General features: G+C 40.9%; 1 protein-coding gene across 5 annotated transcripts in view; it reads left to right on the top strand.

The window, feature by feature from the left end:
- Positions 1-17,080, top strand: part of arhgef28a (Rho guanine nucleotide exchange factor (GEF) 28a) — a 54,492-nt gene that overhangs the window by 3,767 nt on the left and 33,645 nt on the right. For all 5 annotated transcript variants that reach the window (XM_076886693.1, XM_024802978.2, XM_076886694.1 and 2 more), the window contains exons 3-9: positions 6,352-6,496; positions 6,585-6,950; positions 11,864-12,053; positions 12,353-12,542; positions 14,419-14,488; positions 16,828-16,874; positions 17,006-17,078. In XM_076886693.1, the coding sequence (XP_076742808.1) occupies positions 6,352-6,496; positions 6,585-6,950; positions 11,864-12,053; positions 12,353-12,542; positions 14,419-14,488; positions 16,828-16,874; positions 17,006-17,078 (1,081 nt within the window). The remainder of the gene's footprint in view (positions 1-6,351; positions 6,497-6,584; positions 6,951-11,863; positions 12,054-12,352; positions 12,543-14,418; positions 14,489-16,827; positions 16,875-17,005; positions 17,079-17,080) is intronic.

Below are 17,080 nucleotides of genomic sequence, written 5' to 3'. Positions count from 1 at the left end.
GAGCCTTGTGTCGCAGGTGAAACCCAACCCAGCAGGGTTTCAGTCCCTGGGGAAGCCAGGCTCTATGCCGCCCACCACATGACAAGGGCTTCTGAAAGCATGGCTCCCATAGTGAACATGGGACTAAGAATAATAGAGTATTCTTGGCTCTTTAAAAACTACTGGTTACACAAGTTTAAAAAAAAAAGAAAAGTGGATTTTCTTTTCTAAAATTGTCAAATTGTTGTCTTTTCAACTTTTTTTGTTTTAACTTTTGGACGTTTTAGTTTTGTTTCGCCATCTCTTTCTCTCTTTTCCTCTTTCACTCTCTCTCTGCCTATTCTCCTGTAAATGTGGAAGCCTGGGTGGGCCAGTCACTGAAGCGTTGCCAGATTTCTGGTAAGCGGAGTGTCTGCTTGTTTTGCTGTGTCACCAGTTTGAGAGAGGGATGGTGATGGGGGTGGGGGTCGCTTCGAAATCGTTGCCTCCATTCGCTCACAGAATCTGATGGAGGGCCGGTCTCGAGGCCCAGACATGTGAATCATTATGGGCGCTAGAACTTACACATACTAAGAGGAAGTGGTGTCTCCACCCTCAGAGGACACAGCTGAACAGGAGCAACTCTCAGGACTGAATGAGATCCAGATTTCAATGCTGGGCTTTGTGTAGACAAGCTGTGGCACACTGCTGTGATATAAAGACTACTATTGTAGCATGCCTAGTAAAGTTTTATGGCGCACCTCCACGCACGCAACACAGTGTCATGCCCATAGCAAATACTGATGGACGAGATCAATGGAGAAGTGGCTGCCATGAGTTGGATGGAAAAAGCGTTGGGAGTTCCTGTGTGGAAGGAGATTTTATTGAGCTGTAGTTTAGCTTCAGGTTCATGCGAAAGTCATTTTGTTTGTCCAGGTGCATGATTGAATCAAACTTATGCCCCTGAAAGAAGAATGTGTGGCCATGTTGGTGAAATGGAAAGTGCAATTTTACCACAACAGAGGCTGAACTAACTGCATTTCCAGTTGTAGCAACACCAGCAGCTTGCTTCTTTCTTGGTTTGCCACCACATTCGTTCATGCTTAAGGATCTGAAACTATTAATGAGGCTTAAATGTGATAAACTAGACAGCAGATTTAAAAAAAACCCCAAAATTCTGCTGTTACTGCTATTATATAGAAATCTGCCTGACATATTTGTGTTCTGGAGGGGTAAATAGTAATTTTAACATTTTTTGTACATTATTTTATATTTTTCAGGTCATTTTAGTTGATCTAAATCTGTGGATTGCCAAATAAGGTGGTAAATAGGGTAACCATAACAACTGCTTAACATCAGGATGTTAGCAGTGCTGTTGTGAGCAAGTCAGCATAAATATTCAATATTCGGGCCAACTCAATATGCCGGCCAATAGTTTTTGGCTTTCAGAAATGAAACATAAATAAATTTCCCTAACATTTATTATGTGAAGTTATTTATTTACACATTTATGCTGTGTCTGACTCTGCTTGGATCACGTGGTTGTTATGTTTGTGGTCTTCCAAACATATGTGGTTCCAACAAGGAAGTTGCAAAGTGCCTCTGCTGGACAAACTATGCAATGTTAACATTCATAACATAGCTGAAGGGTGTTTTCACCTGGTTCCCTTTGTATTTTAAACTTGAATTTACTGGCTATTATAAATGCAGATACCAATTGATTGGCAAATAGCTAATATTGACAGATGATAATAAGAATAACCCAGGTTGATCCTGATACAATTATGGTACATTTTGTTGAAAAACAATTCTTTAAAATTGGCTCCATTTTTGTAATCTGGATTATTTTCTGTGAAAACGCTTTTGTATTGGCACATGTCAACATACCTGGCAGGACGATACATCTGTTATAGGCCAGTATCAGTTGTTAATATCAGCATATGCTCGCACATACACTTTATTAGAATAGAATAGCCTTTTGTCATTGTACAACAAAATTGTGGTTAAATATTTTTCGAGCAGAGGATGGTTTTGAGCCATCGACCTTTGGGTTATGGGCCCAGAACACTTCTACTGAGCCACTCTGCTTGGGACTCCTAATCCCTAAATTAGGGATTGTGTCACTGGGGCTACAGTACGCTAGGTACACTTGGTCAACTGCTCATTAATCCAAAAAGCAACTCAGGACATGTAAACATGGTTAAGATGACCTGCTCGGTTTGAGCATCAGAACTGGGGAGGCAGGTGATCAGACTGGTTGTTTGGTTGTAACCCAGCGGCCCCCAACCCCCGGGCCACGAGAGTTAAGGCTCGGTTGTTAAACTTATGGTTTTCAGGGTTTTTTTCAGTTTTTATCGTTATTTTTTTTAATCGTTTTTATCGTTCCCTGGGTCTTTCCCCGTGTGTTATGAATACATCCTCCTTTTTTGGTACGGGTACTGATTTTATTTTGTTGTTTTTATTCGCGACACCTTAAAGGGCGGTCTGTGAAAATATTGTCGGACAAAAAAACGGTCCGTGGCCCAAAAAAGGTTGGGGACCGCTAGTTTAACCTACAACATGAAGAATTAAAGCTTTTCTGAAGGCAAAAGGGGTCCAACTTAATAGGAAGGTGTACTAAGTAAAGTGGCTGGTGAATGCATTGTTGGGCTCCACTTAAACCAGTACACATCTGCTTGCAAGGCTCTTTTTTTTCCCCTTAACAGCAGCTTTTATCTCAGCGCAGTACTGCCACATTTTGACAAATGAAGATAGATTGGGTGTCCCCTTATTACAATGTTTGTTAGATTGCGAGTGTGGTTTGTGTAGTGTAATGGTGGTTTCCTTTAAACTATAGCAGGTATGTGTGTGTGTAATGGTTTATGGGGTTTTTTCCCCTTTAAGTGCTGTGATGATTGTGTTTGCTTTTCACATGTCAAACCAACAGAAAGACTCACGTTTCCAAATATTTATTGATGCGGAACAAGAAAGTTGTCCATAAAGGATAAAACAACATTACTTCACCAAATAGACACGCTCTCCTATTACAGCTGCTTTCTCAGATGTCGTAATTATTCATTTCAGTACTTCTTGAGAATATTATGTAACAGCTAGTCTACCGACAGGACTTTTCTTTGAGATGAATGGTTGTGGCACTGCACCAGCCCCTTTTGACATGTAGACTAGTTATTAGTATCCCATTTGCACAGCAGATTAAATCAGAGGTATGTGTCTCAGCTGAGCATGAGAAAAGGCCTTCAGCACTAGCTGGTTGTCACTCTCAAGACTCTGGAGTTTATGTTAGTTCAGATGTGAACAGCCCATAGTGTCGCTATGGTAGTGTGTGACGTACTGTCACATACTTGTGGTTGGACAATTGTTTTGCTTAATGTAATGCCTTTGTGTGTGAATGTTCATGAGCATATCATCTTAGAGCATGTGGAAGTAAGTGGAACGGTGGCCTCTGTTGTTCTTTGATCAAATTAAATAGGCTATGAGGGTTTATAGTGACTCTATGATTATAGCAGACTCCATTGCACAGTGCAGTTTTTCTTAATGATACCAAATGTTATTTGTATTGGTTATTAAACTGAAATAACTATGCTTGAGAGCTGACATCAGTAGGTCTTTGCACTGAGGGGAGCTAACTGTTATTGGAGCTGTTTTTGTTTTTGCGGTGGCACTGATCTTACTCCCCTGACGTCACCCGTGTGATACACTCAGGAGATCATGGCAAAGAGCTGTAGAGCTGACAACTACAGGTTTCCTGGAGACCGGGCAGCAGATTTGATGTTGTTTTTCCTCCCACCCCCCACACTGAATGGACAATAACATGCGGAGGTTAGAAGACCATCTCTCTGGTGTATCATTTAGTGTTTTAATTTGTGTTTAGTGTTAGTGTTTTAATAAAAATAAACATTAAAAACAAAGCAGCCCAGTTGTTATGTCACACAACAGCAAAAGCACCTTGTGGATTCATAGCAGGCATATATGAAAAACCTTGTATTCATAACTAAATATACTCCCCGACCTTCAACCTTGCCACGTGGAAGGCATGAAGTAAAAAACCACAAGGTGTTGAATATTTCATTGTTACTGGATCAGGTTGTGTCATGACGGTGCCCTGGAAAAAAGGCCATAGATCACATCGGTGTGTTGTCATATCGCAACCCCAGCCAACCTCTGTTCTAATCTCCAAGGCTCAGGAGGTACAGATTTGTCTGATCAAATTTTGCCCCTCTTAAAGTAATATTGTCTGAGGCTATGGGACAATGTTGAGACAATTGAGTGGAAACTATATCCTCTGTGCAGGATTCAAAATGCAATCAAACAATATTGTGTGATGTGTCTTTTATAGACATTTACAAAGGAATACAGTATAAAAAATACAGAAAACTGCACATAGCATTAATATCTAAATAAATTCTATTACTTTTTTTTGTAAATGTACTTTTATGAATGACTCTTCATGTGGAGTTAGACTTACAGGAAATAACGAAGGCTACACAAGCAGCAGGATGAAATCTTATCTTCTGTTATGCGGAAAAACAATCAGAGATAAGTGTGCACTAAGTGGTACTGCAGCTAACCGCTGAAAACGGAGAAACTGCAGCTTGAGTCAGACCTGTTTATCACTTTCAAATAGCAGCCTCGCAAACAACAGGAAGATAGCAACTCTTGAAACCCCCAAGGGTTTCCAAAGAACAGGGGTAAAGGTTAGAAATTTGACTGGAACCAGATTTTAAGTGCAGTTGAAATGATTATAGACTTTTTGTTTTGTTTTGTTTTTGTTTCCATGGGAAAGATTGACCTATACTCCCATGTATAATATAGGTCAAAACATGTTTGAAGACACAAGTTGTCCTGAGAAAAAAATTCCTTGAAAGTGAAATCACTGCAGGCACTTCCAATCCATTAGAAAGTGACATGTTTTAGATAAGAGTATTCCACACAATGTATCTGGAACGTCAGAGTCCGGACAAACTGTTTGCCAACTCTCTTATGGATGAACATAATACCAAGTAGATGAATTCCAGTGTTGAGCTATCTATACTGGCACGAGGACAGTGTTTACAGAGGACAGTTGTCCTTCCAGCATATTCCTGATTCGATGTCATTGTGTTTTCTTTGCAATGTATGAGCTGGAATGCAAGAAAACCTTGGTGGTTTTTGCTGGTGTTTGTGTACAAACAGAATAAGTCAGTGCCGTCATGTTTCCTGCTGATATCCATAAAAGATGGTAAAGTTATGACAGTCGTATAGTCGGATAATGCAGGAAAAAAGGCTAGAGTGGGTTAAAAAGTAGAATCTCTTCATAGGATAGATTGTGAGAACATAAGAGCCCCTGTTTTCTTCCTGGGAAAACACAACAGGAGGGTTAAGTACAAGGAGTGCAGTAAAAGTTGTGAAACTAAATCGCCCATTTTTTGCCTTTTTAAGTTCGGGTTTCTTACAGTATAGGTCACACTTAGTGGCTCGGTCACACTAGATTTAAAATAGGATGGCCTGTTTTTACATTTTGCATCCTAGGAACAACTGGTGGTTTCCCAGTAATTGCATAAACTTTTTTTATGTTTGGTGGTATTATTGTAGGGTCTGCCTTACAATATGAAGCGGCTTGAGGCGACTGTTGTTGTGATTTGGCGCTATATAAATAAAATTGAATTGAATTGACAGATTGTAAGTAGTTGCAGTGATCATTTGGTCACCAAGAAGTTGAATGATAAGCCACAGGTTGCCTGGTGGGAGGCAACTTGTCTCCAAACAGTCACAGTCTGACTTGGACTGACTACAACCACACTGTGACAGATTGGTAAAGATTTGCAGATAATTGCTGTCTGACTTAAAAACGCAGATGGATTGTCAAGATGAGCACAAGTCACCTGGGACAAGTTTCTTTGCATATGTGGGCTTGATTCAACCGGTTGCCAACTGGCTATACAATCAAGGTTGCTGAGCATCTGTGCCATTTTGTCTCTAATTTTGTGAAGGAATTTCTGAATATATATTTCAAATACATGAGGTTCTGGCTGGACTCTGAATGTAAGTAGTTAATGCAAATTAATGTTTAGTGAGAAATTCTGTGCATGTTGATGGCAATAGATTCGCAATAAGTTCATGATTATCATCGATGTATCAGAGTTAATTGCTTTGTTATCACATTCTCTTGCACACTGACAGCAGAGTGGCTCTGTCTTATTACTGTTTTATCACTGTCTTGATGCACAAAAGTTGCTCTGAATTGCAACTGATTGCAAGTTCTTGCAAACTTGGTACACATCTTTGAAACATCATCATTGGACTCAATCGCATAAGTTGGTGATTTCTAGCCAAAGTGATAGAATATTCTTCAGTTCTACTAGAAATCATGCTCAAGGGTGATAATATTGCCTGACTTTCTGTTTCTCAAACCAGGGACAAGTGGAGGCTCATGTAAGGCTGCAAACCAGAGTTTCTGAACATGCAGATTTCTACATTGTTGTACAAGGCTCTAGACTTGCACACGTGATTAGAGCAAAAAGAGCCAATGATGGCTTGAGTCTCTGCTTCACAGTTCCAGGTATGTCCTTTAGTCAACCACTTTGGCTCTCACGTTGTCATCACTTCCTGCTTTGATTTTTTAAAATGATTTTCTCTATATTCCACAGGCCACAACCTTGAGGAAGTTGTTTTTGTCACATCCTACTTTCACATTGAGAACAAAGTCAAACCTTGTGAAGGGGAAGCGTCCTTTAAGTACGTCAGGGATGATGCCCAGGAAGTAGCAGAATACCTAAGTGAAAACAGAGACCAGCTTGACCCCCAGAGCTTCTTAGAGATCCTGAAGAAGTTTCCTTGTTGCGCACAGGGAGAGGATGATGAGCTCTTTGTTGAACAGTTAGCTCACCTTGAGCAGGAGGTGGAGATCAATAAAAGTTCAGCTGATCTTCGGCTGCTGGATGAGAAGATCACACATGCTTTGGCTAACATGGATTACCCTCAGCAGTGGAAAACAGATGGCCAACCTAAAGAAGGTAATGAAATGAAACGTCCAACTTTAAGTCGGAGGTTAGTTTCTGGAGACTTCAGTAACCACTTGCATCTCAGGTTTCTATCTCTAAAGCCCAAATGTGTTTTCGTATTATTTTTGCTTCATGTTCTTTTTCCATGGTAGAATAATTGTACACCACACATCTTTAATGACTTTAAAAAGTACAATTGTGGGTACACAACTTTGAATTTATTTTGAAGCTTTCATCCACACAGGCTCAAATATATACATGCTTTGACTTTAAACTTTTACGTGGTGCTGAAGATTCTTTTATGTCTTTTAATGTGACAAGGTGAAGGCCTATTAACATCTCGTTAATAATCATGATTCAATCATGATTCAATCATGATTAACTGTTTTTTTTGCCAGCAATAAAACAAATTTTTGACAGCACTCATTAGATTGACCAGTACTCTGAAAAATGGGAATGTCCAAGTAATAACGGTAGATTTACACAAGTTGAGGTCTCTTGAAGCCATTTCTAAATAATCAGAGATTGCAAGATCATTAGATCAAACAACTGTAAGCAATCACAAGTTTTTTGGATATGTTGGCACTTGCCAAGGTCTGGAAGAAAACCCAACCTGCCAGCCTCAGATGAGAGGAACTTGGTTAGAATGTTCAAGAACAACCCAGGAACCACCAACTCAAGCCTGACATGACCTGTAAACTGCAGGAATACCAGTCGCTGTTCTCAGTGGAACGTGTTTTGCGTCATCAACAAATGAGAGGCTTCCTCCCACCGTCCAAAGACATGCAGCTTGTGGGGATAGGTTAATTGGTTAATCCAAATTGCCACTAGGTGTGAATGTGCGAGTGAATGTGAGTGTGAATGGTTGTCTGTCCCTATGTGTTAGCCCTGCGACAGACTGGCGACCTGTCCAGGGTGTACCCCGCCTTTCGCCCTATGATAGCTGGGATAGGCTCCAGCGCCCCCCGCGACCCTGAAAAGGATAAGCGGAAGCGAATGGATGGATGGATGAACAAATGAGAGGGCGCTGATAAAGGAAATCAACTAAAATTTGCAGCTGCCCACATGGACAAGTCAAATCGCTTCTGGAGAAAAGTTTTATGGGCATAAGACAGAAAGATTGAGCTCTTTTGTCACATTGACAAGAGTTTGTTTGGAGGCAAGTAAGGTAAAGGTAAGGTTTTTAAACCCAAGAAGACTGCACTAACTGTTAAGCACAGTGGTGGCAGCATCATGCTTTGGGGCTGTTTTGCTGCTGTGGTACTGATACCAACTGAGTGTTACAACAGGAGAGTGATACACAATCCCAAATACACATCAGAAAGGCTTTTACCAATACTGCTAAGAAGAGTGGTCAAATATCCATCCAAAATTATGCTACAAGCTAGTTAAAGTGTCTGGTCAATGTGCAATTGTTATCGGGAAATTTAACCAAATACTGTTGTGCCTTTGTGCTTTAGAGAAAATCCAAAATAAATGTAAACTTGTGCATAGATTTTTAAAAAAAAAAAGTAAGATCTATGCTGTAAAAATATTCCACCCTGGAAAAAGAAATTTTCAAAAAAATTATTAAAAGCTGCAAATTAGCATGATGAGTGTATGGAAACTTGGTCAAGTTTAATATAATAAGGACAGTCTCTTGGCTGTCTAACGATGCCACTGAGAGTGGATATGCCTAATATCATGACTTCAGCCACACAGCTCTGGCTGTGAGTAGAGAAACCCCACCTACTTGCCAGTCAACACTGTTAAAAAGGGGCAGCCAATCAGAAAAGTTGACCTTAAAGGGAAATATGGGGAAACTGTTGGTTTCAGACAGAGATGAAACTGAGTGGTTGCAGCAAGGTCTGGTATTAGATAATATAAAACAATAAATAAAACATTGTGCTAGAAAGGAGCACACAAGGTGCCTACTATCTTCACACGTTGATATCACAAAAGTAAAGTTATTGAATCATTTGGAAAACATTTTTTTTGTAGTTTTGAGGAAAGGAACGTACACTGAACAAAAATATAAACGCAACACTTTTGTTTTTGCTCCCATTCCCCATGGGATGGACGTAGAGACCTAAAATTCATTCCAGATACACAATATAACCATCCCTCCCAAACAGTGGTCACAAATCAGTCCAAATGTGTGGTAGTGGGCACATCTGCCATATTGAAATAATCCATCCCACCTCACAGGTGTGCCACATCAGGATGCTGATCTGACATCATGAGTAGTGCACAGGTGTACCTCAGACTGCCCACAACAAAAGGCCACCCTGGAATGTGCAGTTTTGTCTCACAGCAAAATGCCACAGATGCCACAAGCAATGAGGGAGCGTGCAATTGGCATGCTGACAGCAGGAATGTCAACCAGATCTGTCGCCCGTGCATTGAATGTTCATTTCTCAACCATAAGCCGTCTCCACAGGCGTTTCAGAGAATATGGCAGCACATCCAACCGGCCTCACAACCGCAGACCTCGTGTAACCACACCAGCCCAGGACCTCCACATCCAGCAGGTTCACCTCCAAGATCGTCTGAGACCAGCCACCCAGACAGCTGCTGGAACAATTGGTTTGCACAACCAAACAATTTCTGCACAAACTGTCAGAAATCGTCTCAGGGATGCTCAACTGCATGCCCGTCGTCCTCATCGGGGTCTTGACCTGACTCCAGCTCGTCGCCGTAACAGACTTGTGTGGGCAAATGCTCACATTCGATGGCGTCTGGCACGTTGGAGAGGTGTGCGCTTCACGGATGAATCATGGTTCACATTGTTCAGGGCAGATGGCAGCTGAGAATGTCCCAGTTCTTGCATGGCCAGCATACTCACCGGACATGTCACCCATTGAGCATGTTCGGGATGTGCTTGACCGGCGTATACGACAGCGTGTACCAGTTCCCACGAATATCCAACAACCTCGCACAGCCATTGAAGTGGAGTGGACCAACATTCCACAGGCCACAATTGACAATCTGATAGACTCCATGCGACGATGTGTTGCACTGCATGAGGCAAATGGTGGTCACACCAGATACTGACCGGTTCTGGGTCCCCAGATCCCCAATAGCGCAAAAAACTGCACATTCCAGGGTGGCCTTTTGTTGTGGGCAGTCTGAGGTACACCTGTGCACTACTCATGATGTCAGATCAGCATCCTGATGTGGCACACCTGTGAGGTGGGATGGATTATCTCAATATAGCAGATGTGCCCACTACCACACATTTGGACTGATTTGTGACCACTGTTTGGGAGGGATGGTTATATTGTGTATCTGGAATGAATTTTAGGTCTCTACGTCCATCCCATGGGGAATGGGAGCAGTAACAAAGGTGTTGCGTTTATATTTTTGTTCAGTGTATTAATCCTTCAGGTCATTATTGCTCCGGTGCTCTGGTGTTCAGTGGTTTCAAACCCAATGAGATCTGACTGTGCGGCTCACCTCAGTCATCACATGATTCAGAGGACCAGGCAGCCAGTCGGGCAGAGGCTGGTTTGCTCCAAAGACAAAGTAATTATTGCCATTATTCTTTCTTGGTCAGATTAGAGTTGTCCTGCAGACCTCCGTGGCTGCTAAATCAACTTCCACAACCCTTTGCACTACACTCCCATTGCTAGAGTTTCTGGCATCTAGCCTTAGATTGAGTTATTTATTATGTTTTGTGCTATCCTTTGTAATGAAAAGGATTAAAATGCTCAACAGTATAACAACATTTTAATGAAAATAAGAAATTAGGAATTACATATACTGGTCCAGCTGTTTCATTATGCCTTTACAATTCCAGACTGTTTGTATTCATCATAAGCAGAAAAAGCAAATGAGACTATAGGCAGCCTAAAGCAGCATATTCACATGTAGTGCTAAAGGCTGCATTCAGACTGTGTGTGTGTGTGTGTGTCCTTGTATTTGACAATGCATGTATGGTCATGGTTTGCTTAAAAAAAAAAAAGCAAATGCTGATGCAAAGCTTGGGTGTGGTGCAAATTCAAAGTAGCTCTTGGCCCCCATAGCCATGTGGTGCACTATTTGCAATGGCAACAATTTGACAATGACGTGCTTGTTTGTTGAACTTTGCATAAAGAGCATGTGCAGCATTCGCAGCCCTCTCCAAACTGGGTCACAATTTAATGGCACCATTGTTGAGGCGGCAGGACATTTCAGTTCATTTTGGGGTTTCAACAAGAATTGGAAAGGAGAAGAGAAATAGTTGAATTGTTCTGCACATTGTTTCTGCACTGGAAAGATGGTACCATGGTAACTCTCACCCACAGACGGGGGGGAAGACCCAGAAGATAAAGTCTTTTTTAAAGTTTCTTCCTGAGCTTACAAGACGACAACGATGTAGAGAGAAGGATTTTACTGGTGGTTTTTCGCTTGCTCTTTCCTGCTGCCCTACATTAGACTACAGACTGTTAAAAGATCAGTCAGTCATAGGGAATAACGACTGCTGACATGTCCTCATACTCATTGTTTATGTTCCCTTATACTCCAGTGAGCAGGAGGCTAGATCTAGCAACTGTGTCACAGCAGGTGTTTGCTTAGGAAAGCATTTGGTTTTAGTTGGCAATGATAATATTCATATAGTGCATACAGGCAGAACGCAGAGTCACTCATTCCTTATATGCACAGTGCCCTGCTGCTGTGTTGATGCACTGGAAGTCTATTTGAAATAGCAGGAAAAGTTCTGGATTCTTGAAGCTAATACCGCTTTTGATATTTGGGATTTCCAAATACATTCATATTGACTAAAAGTCATTTTTGTTTACATGAACAAATCACACAAACAATTCTGACATTGATTACTCAGAAGACACATGCTAAGAAGGCTGTTTTACATGTGTCAGCGCTTTTTAAACATCTCCTCGATTGAAAGATTATTCAGCATCTTTCTCCCTCCAGATAATTCTTTCTTTTCTTTTCTTTTTCTCCAGCTGTCAAACATCATCCCAGAGAAACCCTTCTCCACGTTGCAGTGCGTTTGGGTTTGGTTCACCTTGCCCGATTCTTAATTCACCAACCAAGAGGTCAAAGGGCATTGACCTTACCCAATCAGGATGGAGACACACCCCTCCAATTAGCTCAAAAGTCTGGACAGCATGCCATGTTCATGCTGCTAGCAGCGTAAGACTCTTATTATTTTACTGTTGTCTCTTTTCGACTATTGAAAGGTAGTAGTATTTTCCTTTTGAAGGTATTACTGTAATATCGTAAATAATTGCTTTATGAAGTAAATGATGAGTAATGATGAAAGAAATTAAGATGGAAATATACACAAAATGCACATGCATAAAATTTATTTTAAATATGATAAACCTCTAACATTTCCACATGCAGTAATAACATTGTAAAGACTGAGCTTGAGAAGTATGTACAATAGCTGATATATTGGGGATTATTGTAGTAAATCTTTTCCTCATCAGCTCTCCAGGTCCTGCAGTCAGCCCTCTTCCTGGTGTGTGGTGCTTGTGGTCCAACAGTTCTTACATGCTGAGGTTCTGTCCTGGGACCGACTCTCTAGCCCTCTCTGTGAGGCATACCCCGGGAAGCTCCCCTCAGGATAGCATCATGGTCCTGCGAGAAAGACTAGAAGACTTCAGTGTTTCTAAAATGGTGAGAATAAACCACAGGGGATGTCTGTTAAAAAATTTAGGGAAGAAAATGCAAAAGACTGTTCCAATGCCTGTCTGTGCTTGATGTAAAGTTATGTTGTTAAGTTAAGGCCATATCATAAGTTTAGTAAACCCTTGTGTAAACACTCATGCTCTTTAACAATCATAGGTTTTGATAAGAGTGAAGCAGTAAATACATTACCTCTGCAGTACAGTAAAACGAAGGGCACGAGGGAAGAAAATGGATGACGTTAGCTGATGATAACAGGCTTAAGGGGATTACCTTAAAGAGCGAGAAGCCAAAGCAAATTGTTTCAGGCAGAGGATAAGCTGAGGGGTCGCATCAAGTAAGGATTATTTTGAACTGTGGATCATGTGAAACTACAATAGCAGTGTCCACGAGTTTAAATATGGAGTTAAAAATCAATATAATGAGTCCACCTTTAATGTTTGGACACGCTTGAAAATCCTTTTGTGAGCTAATAAAGCAAACAATGGTTCGACCTCTCCAATAACTCTGTGACCTGCTTCCTGTTGATAACCCAATCAGACCACTCAGGTCATCAGGTGCAGCTCTTAACTATTCCCAGAATTAGATCTAAGTGAGCTGAGGGAGCTTTCAGTCAATGTGGTCCTGTTCTTTGGAACATAATGCCTGCTGACCTGAGGTCAGTTACAAATGGGTCTACACTCAGAAAAACCAATAGAAAGATTTTGAGTTTCTGTTCTCACCGGCTTATAATTAATATCTATGTGTGGACGTGTGTGTCTGTGTGTTAAGTAGGACTGGGTGTCGTCACTGATTTCTAGAATCGTTTCGATTCTGATTCACAAGGTCCCGAATCGATTCGATTCGATTTGATTTGACTCTGGGAAATTTTGACTCAGTCAGAAATATTATAATTCTCATCACGTATCAGTACATTTCCATATTTTTATAGCTATAAAAACAAAGCCGACACTTGAGACTTTATCAAAAGTGTGAGCATCACAGCAGATGCCTTTGTGTCAAAGTAGCTGAGGATAAAACACAGAAAAACATGAAGGCGACTTTCCTTGCCTGGGATTTTATAGCAGATAACCTTAAAAATATTCTGCAGTAGATCAAAAACGAAAGAAAGTCATCAAACAACATATGAACATTACCTGATGCTGCTGAAGTGAAGCAGAGCAAAGTTACAGAGGTTTGTTTAGAGTCCGTGCCGTCGGGTGAGAAAGCCACATCTCACTGATTCTGATCCGTCGGCAGGTCCGCGCGTTGTGTTTACGTCTTTGTGCAGAATTCGTGTTCCTGCTCTCTTTTACTGTTTTAGCTGTTTGGTGGTTGTTGAAATTTTGTGAGGTTTCACCTGAGATTCTGGCGTTTCGGGCAAAATAAATTCATGTTAAAAAAATCAATTCAGGATCGATAACACGTTATCTAAGCTAGAATCGATTTTAATTGATAAATCGATAATCAAAACCCACCCATAGTGTTAAGCACATTGAGTTTAAATGCAATGAAATGCGCTCTATAAACAAAATTGACATTGATATTGATATACTAGCAAAAACAAAGCAAAGGCCGACCTACACTGAACTTCACATCTGAAGCAAACGCAAACAGAGACATTTGACATTCCTGGATGATGAATACGCAAATAAAAAACATAGTGATGTTAATAATGGATGTGTGATGTTGTTCATGCAAAGTTTGGTTCAGATTGGCCCATCTGTATGTGAGTACATATGGACATACATCCATACATAGTTTGTATATACACATATTATAGTAAGACTGCAGTAGTGACTAAATAATTGTACTTTATCATAATGTCATGTTTCTTTGTACAGTTCATGGCAGTTTTAATTTACTCAAACATCTGTTTCTGTCCAAGATCAATGTGCTCAGAGCTGATACTGTGGTGGGCAAGAGGGATACAGATGAAGGTGTTCAGACTAACAAAGGTAAGTTCTGAATTAAACTAATGTGTAGCATTGTGGTCAATTTGTGTTCATAATATCAGAGAAATTGATTACTTTCAGGCTTTTATCTGAAAAATATTAGGCCAATGTTTATCCAGCCTTTCGTGTACTTTGTATGGGGCCGGTCTCTAACCACATGTCCAATTTATCACTGTATCCAAGATGGTGGGATAACATGGCAGCATCCACAAACCGGTGTCTGTTCCTGTGTATTTTTATGGATTAATTCCAAATTTGTACGTTAGAAGATGTAATTACACACTAATCAGTCTATATTTATGAGCACAGCAGTATTTCTTCTATTAAATAACCTCAAAATGCAGCTGATTGTACCTTTAATGGAAGTCTTCACCAAAAATGTTGGATTAGAATCATGGATTTTAGAATAAAGAATGGTCTTCGACCGTACTAATTGACAGTAAATATAAGAAATAGCTTTAATCAAGTTTGTCCTTACCCATGTTATTACTACAGAAGCAGTGGTTGAGCTCAGTCCGCACCAAAGCAGTGTCTTGTCCCATATTACATGGACTTTCCGTCTGTATAACCCCCCCCCCCCCCCCCCCCCCCCCCCCCCCCACACACACACACACACACACACACACACACACACACACAGGTTCATAAACACACATGTCAGTACTGTTTCTTCCATGAACTTAGTCATGATCCAAATTCTTGATTGACAGATAATAAACTGATCATTGCATTTTTCAATATTTCAGATCACTTACTCTCATATTTGGACTTTGGACTGTTTAGTCAGACAAAATCAGAATCAGAATCAGAATCAGAATACTTTATTGATCCCTGGGGGAAATTATTTTTTGTTACAGTGCTCCATTTTAAACCAACATTAAGACAAGACAGACAATACACTAACTAAGAATAGTACAATATATACATATATATACATACATACATACATAAGTCACTTATAAATAAATATTTGGAAAAGAAACATGTGTAGTTGTAGCAGCAAACAGTGTGTTAAGTGGATGCGTTGTACAGGGAGATGGCCACAGGCAGGAATGATTTCCTGTGTCGTTCAGTGGTGCTTTTCGGTAATCTCAGTCTCTCACTGAACGAGCTCCTGTGACTGACCAGCATGTCATGGAGTGGGTGGGAGGTGTTATCCAACATTGTCTTTATCTTGGACAGCATCCGCCTCTCCGACACCACCTTGAGGGAGTCCAGCTCCATCCCCACAACATTGCTGGCCTTACGGATCAGTTTATTAAGTCTGTTGGCATCTGCGACCCTCAGCCTGCTCCCCCAGCATGCAACAGCATAGAGGATCGCACTGGCCACAACAGACTCATAGAAAATCCTCAGCATTTTCTGGCAGATGTTGAAGGACCTCAGTCTAGCAGTATAAAGACTTCATCCCAGGCTCTGAGAACCTGTAGCGGTCATTTCTAAACTGCTTTCTGATGCTTTGTAGCCGAAACAAAGTGTTTGATTTGTCAAAAATAACAATCAAAGGATTTTGCAATAATGAAAATAATAATTACTTACAACCCTGCTATTGTCATCACACTGATCTGCGCGTGCGCAAACAGCTCATGCGTGTTGTCTGCCTGCGGTGGCATGCAAGTTTGGAGACTTTACTCTGGAGCAGTGGAAAAATGAACAGCCACAGATTCACTTGAGCAAACAGTGGTATGATCAGACATCCATCACTTAGGACCTAAAGAGACTAGAAAAACACTTTCAACAGACACCATAAAAGGCACAGCCACAGCACATCTGAGCCTTCAGAGAAAACCGAAGAAGCACATTGTTTCTCTTTCCCTGCGGTGACATGTTCAGACTGGCATGCAGACATGCAGAGAGTAATCTTTGCTAATCTTCGATGCCAGCCGCGAATTATTTTCTATCATTCTATATCTGTGTCTCACACACACACACACATTTTGTGTTTCTTCAACCTGTGGCTACTCTTTTTGGTAACCATAGAGATGGCAGGTGGCAGCATCGACTCATAAAGGGAAGCAGGAAGTGTACCACGGTATTGACCTTAACCCCGTCGCGACTCTAGCAGCCGTCCATTAATCCTCTTGAAATAACAGCTCCACAGTAGGGAGCTTGTGCTCTTTCTCTGGACCTGCTGGTTTGGACGAGCGCAAAGTCTGATTGGTTAGTTTTCCATTCCTGGATAGCAGAGTCACATCCAGAGAACCTGATGTTGTGCCTTCCACATAACTCTCTTTTTTAGAGTAGCAGCAGCAGCAGCAGCAAGAGGAGGAGGAGGAGGAGGAAGATGAGGGTGTTTGTGTGTCAGGCTTCAGCTTTTGGTTAAGTGTTTTTCTTTTGCACAGGCATCAACAAGGAACAACATGTGAAAGAGCATGTGCTCGTGGACAGTGTGAGTATACATACATACGTTGTAGATGTTTGCAGATTTTTGAATGCAGCCATATGCATTTATGACTTTTTCAAGTAAACTATATGTAAATTTAGTGAAATGGTGTGCATGCTTTTTGTGTTTGCTTAAAGGTTTTTGAAGAGCAGCTCGTCCTGTCTTTAGATGACGATGATGATGAAGAAGAGTACTCATCCTCATTATCTGGT

This window comes from Maylandia zebra, linkage group LG7 (assembly GCF_041146795.1).
Source record: "Maylandia zebra isolate NMK-2024a linkage group LG7, Mzebra_GT3a, whole genome shotgun sequence".
Lineage (NCBI taxonomy): Eukaryota > Metazoa > Chordata > Actinopteri > Cichliformes > Cichlidae > Maylandia > Maylandia zebra.
The sequence above is the reverse complement of the archived record's forward strand: the minus strand, read 5'-3'. Positions and strand labels throughout refer to the sequence as shown.